The sequence below is a fragment of the Ciconia boyciana genome, chromosome 8 (genome assembly GCF_034638445.1).
Source record: "Ciconia boyciana chromosome 8, ASM3463844v1, whole genome shotgun sequence".
Taxonomy (NCBI): domain Eukaryota; kingdom Metazoa; phylum Chordata; class Aves; order Ciconiiformes; family Ciconiidae; genus Ciconia; species Ciconia boyciana.
In genome coordinates, this window is record NC_132941.1 from 28,889,676 (window position 1) to 28,893,422 (window position 3,747).

Consider the following 3,747-nt stretch of genomic DNA (forward strand, 5'->3'; position numbering starts at 1 on the left):
CAGAGTCCCTCGCCCACCCTCGGAAAGGCTGGCAGGGGACAAGCTGGGGCCATGCTGCTGCTGGCAGCACAGCAAAACACGGGGTGATCCCCTCCACAAGCTTAGGAGCTCAGCATATAAAAATACATATATTTATGGACCTATATATATAGCTTCAAGACACAATATGTCTCAGCAGGGGATGACTGCATGGCCCAAGCCACACCACCAGTGTCACTGCCATCACAGCACCGTAAATCTCTCACCACAGCTGGGAAGCAACATGCCCTTTCCATCCCATGCTGGCAGTGCCAAAACCCTCTCCTCTCATCATTGTGCCAAAAAAAGGGGGTTGGACTTTCCTTTCCAGCCCCTTCAGTGGCTCCTGGGCTGGTTTGACAGTGGTTTTGCCACCGGACAACCCCCAGGGCACCATGGCACCTGACGCCAGCACAAGGATGTCCCTCATGCCAGGGGGGAAGCATGGTCCAGCATGTGACCCTCTGAGAAACACCCCAGCCCCCAAAATTTTAGGAGACCCCCCCCCCTTGCACAATGTGGCTTTGTAAAGGTGCATTTCCAGCTGTACCCACCTGGTGCTGCTTGTTGCTCTGATTTACATGGGTGAGCAACCTCAGCTCCAAACACTCCAGTTGTGGGCTGTCCTTTTCAGAAAGGACTTTTTGGTGAAAGTTTTCATCAAAAAGTCAGTATCTGTCCACAGGAGGGGAAAAAAAAAAGCCACAAAACCACAAAAACCCCAACAACAGAAGCTCAAGCCAGAACAAACTTGCATTTGAATGGAAATTTTTTTTCCAGGCTGGTTTTATCCCCCACACCTTCCACTGGGCTCTTCATTTGCCAAGCAGCTTAATTACATGTTAGTGAAAGCCTTTTCTCTGAGTGGCTCTAATTGCAGGCTTGGGTAATTGGTCTCATTTTTGCAGAGTGTGTTTGGAGCTGGGGAGCACTCCCCCTGGCAGGTGTGACCCTCCCCATTTCCCTCCCTCACAATTTTAACCAATTCCCCTGTTTTTTTCCCCAAACTCCCCCTGTAGCTCCCCAGGAGGAGCAGCAGCCCCTTGCTGCACACTCCTCCCCAGGGCATAGGCAGGCACCTGGCCAGCTCAGGGGCCTGACTCAGCTGCCCTTGAGTCACAGCCCCACAGCCTGCAATTAGGAGCAGGCACAGCAGGATTCCCCCCCATTCCCAGAACCTTCAGCTCTCACCACAGGGGCTGCCATGCCAGGGAAAGGCTTCCCAAGGATGCCAGCAGGGATTTCAGACCAGCCAGGAGCAGTTGCATCATCCCTCTCTGGCCCCAAGTGACAACAGGGAGACAGCAGGTTATCAATTAAGACAGCTTTTATTAGAAAAGTAAAAAAACCCACCCCAACACAATTGCATAGGAAGTCTTGCACTTGAACATCAAGTGTACGAGTGTAAACTGTAACCAATGAAGCACCCACAGCGTGGCACGGCAAGGGGTCCTGCCCTCTGTCCCCGCGTCACCTCACACGTCCCTCTCCCACCACTCTTTCCTCTCGTGATCAAAGACACAATGCAATTTCGGACCCCCCTCCTGCCTTACCGGGAGCCCATGCAGAGCCGCCCAGGTGCCAGCAGTGAGGTTTTGTCTTCAATCCAAACCTAAAGCCCAGCCATCACACACTCCCACACACACCCTCCCCCAGAAACCCCATTGATTACAATCCTTGTTACAAAAAAACCAAGATTAATGAGCCAACAGGAGACCATCTGCCCCCCAGCAGCCCTGCTGCCGCATCACCACAATCATCCCACAATCATTGACAGTGTGAAGCGACCTCCGCCTGCGTCCTGGTCCACTCCACATAAGGGATGCCCCAGCACAGGCAGGCACCCCACAGGGACCTCCGCCTGCCCAAACTACTTCCACCTACAGCCCTACTCCAGCCTAACCTAAACTACAGCAGCTGCCAGGAGCCGCCATGCTCTAACCAGCTCTTCCAAAGCACTTGGGTAAGTCATTTCTCCAGCAGAGCCCATCAGCACTCCTCTATGAGCAGCTGCTCAGAGCTGTACAGCTTCTTCTTGATGACCCTGAAGCCTGTGCTCAGCTTCAGTGGCGTGAAAGCTGGCCCCGAGGTGAAGAGTCCCTGGATCTTGGGCCAAAGGCGGGAGTCCAGCCGGAGCACCAGGGTGAGCTGGAAGGTGGGCACCACAGCGGGGTCCACGGCGATGTGCCCCACATCGTGGCAGGCCTTGCCGTGCTCCACACAGAGGTCAAGGAGGGCCCCACGCAGCCCGCAGGGCTCGCTGCAGGCCAGGCGCAGCAGCTCCACCCTCACCTGCGCCAGGAGCTGGGCCGGCATGAGGAGCCGGGAGCAGCGCTTGGCACCCAGCGGGGCTCTGCCCAGCGTGGCCTGGACCAGGTCCATCAGGTTGGCACACAGCAGCTCATCCTCAGGGTCGTGCAGCAGGTCCAGGTCCGGCAGCGAGGCCCCCTCAGCGTACTCGGCATCTGCAGAGGGGACAGGAGGCAGGTCAGCACCGGGCCCGCGGGGAGGGGGGGCTGCGGCACTGCTTGGGGTCTCACAGTTGTGGGGGGACATCGAGCCCAGGGGTCGGGGGCATAACTGGGGCACAGGGGCTTGGCACAGCACCCCCACAGCCACCCGGCAGCCCCTGAGGAACCCCCCTCCATCCCTCAGAGGGACCGCGGGCACCTCAGGGATGTCCCCTGTCCCTCAGGAACCCCGGGGCGGGGCCTCCCCCCGGGAGCCCCCACTCACCTCCCTCCGAGCCGGAGGCGCTGCCCAGCGACTCGCAGTCGGAGGTCTCCAGGCAGCCCCGCTCGCCGCCCGCCAGCCGCTCCCACAGCCCCGGCATGGCCCCACCGCCTCCGCCGCCCGCTCTGCTCCGCCAGCCGCCGGCCGCCCGGCTTATATAGGGGCGGCGCGGCAGGCCGCGCCCCTCCAGTGCACGCCCGCCAATGGGAGCGCGGGGCACGTCCGCGGCGTCTCTCCTGCCCGGTGACAGCGGGAGGCCCCGCCCCCTGCCCTTCCCCCGCTCGGCCCCGCTCGGCTCCGCTCGGCCCCGACCGGCCCCGGCCCGGGCCCTGCAAACGGCGCCGCGGGTTGCATCAGGAGGGCCGGGCCGGGCTGGTGCAATCCGCCTGCCGCTCTCGGCAGCGCCCGCCGGGCTTCCCCCGCCGCCTGCCACCCCCTCAGGGCCTGGGCCTCACCGCCCGGGCACTGCCTCAGGGCCTGGGCCTCAGCCCCAGCCCCCGCCTCAGGGCCTGAGCCTCAGCCCTGCGCACCCCCTCAAAGCCTGGCTTGGGCCGCGGCCTCAGCACGGCCCCCACCTCAGCGCCCAGCCTGGGCCTGGGTCTCACCCCAGGCACCCCCAGGGCCAGACCCCATCCCAGGCCTTACCGCTTGGCCTCAGAGACGTTCTGGTGGGGACGGCAGCGGCAAGGGGGACACATGCCACGACCGGTTTGTGCCCTGTCCCCGCCATTCCCTGACCCCTCTCTGGGTGGTGAAACGGGCCCCGACTGGCACAAAACCAGATGGCAGGTGAGGGGGCCGGGAGGGTTTTCGAATGTCTTGTTTTTAACGTGCCCGCTGATCTCCCTCGTCTTGCAGGCGGTGTTTGCATGGTGAGCACCAGCGGAGCCTGATCCCGCCGCGAGCGGCAGAGGCAGCCCAGGCATGGGATGCGGCTGACTCGTGTTCGCTGCTGCCCTGCTTCAGGTTGTAAACCAAACCCAGAGCCCGGGGTGC

General features: G+C 61.8%; 1 protein-coding gene across 1 annotated transcript; it reads right to left on the minus strand.

The window, feature by feature from the left end:
- Positions 1-1,327: 1,327 nt before the first annotated feature.
- DDIT4 (DNA damage inducible transcript 4) lies at positions 1,328-2,871 on the minus strand. Its single transcript, XM_072871225.1, has 2 exons — positions 2,755-2,871; positions 1,328-2,483 (listed from the first exon to the last, which is right to left on the minus strand). Exons 1-2 carry the CDS (start codon positions 2,849-2,851, stop codon positions 2,008-2,010), a joined length of 573 nt encoding a protein of 190 aa, XP_072727326.1. The 5' UTR covers positions 2,852-2,871; the 3' UTR covers positions 1,328-2,007.
- Positions 2,872-3,747: the final 876 nt, after the last annotated feature.

Bases quoted from the DNA above. Each gene is read 5' to 3' on its own strand.
- DDIT4 (XM_072871225.1), bottom strand. From the start codon at position 2,851: ATGCCGGGGCTGTGGGAGCGGCTGGCGGGCGGCGAGCGGGGCTGCCTG. The intron at 2,484-2,754 runs GTGAGTGGGGGC...TCCCCTCTGCAG, and splicing joins CGCCTCCGGCTCGGAGGGAG to ATGCCGAGTACGCTGAGGGG.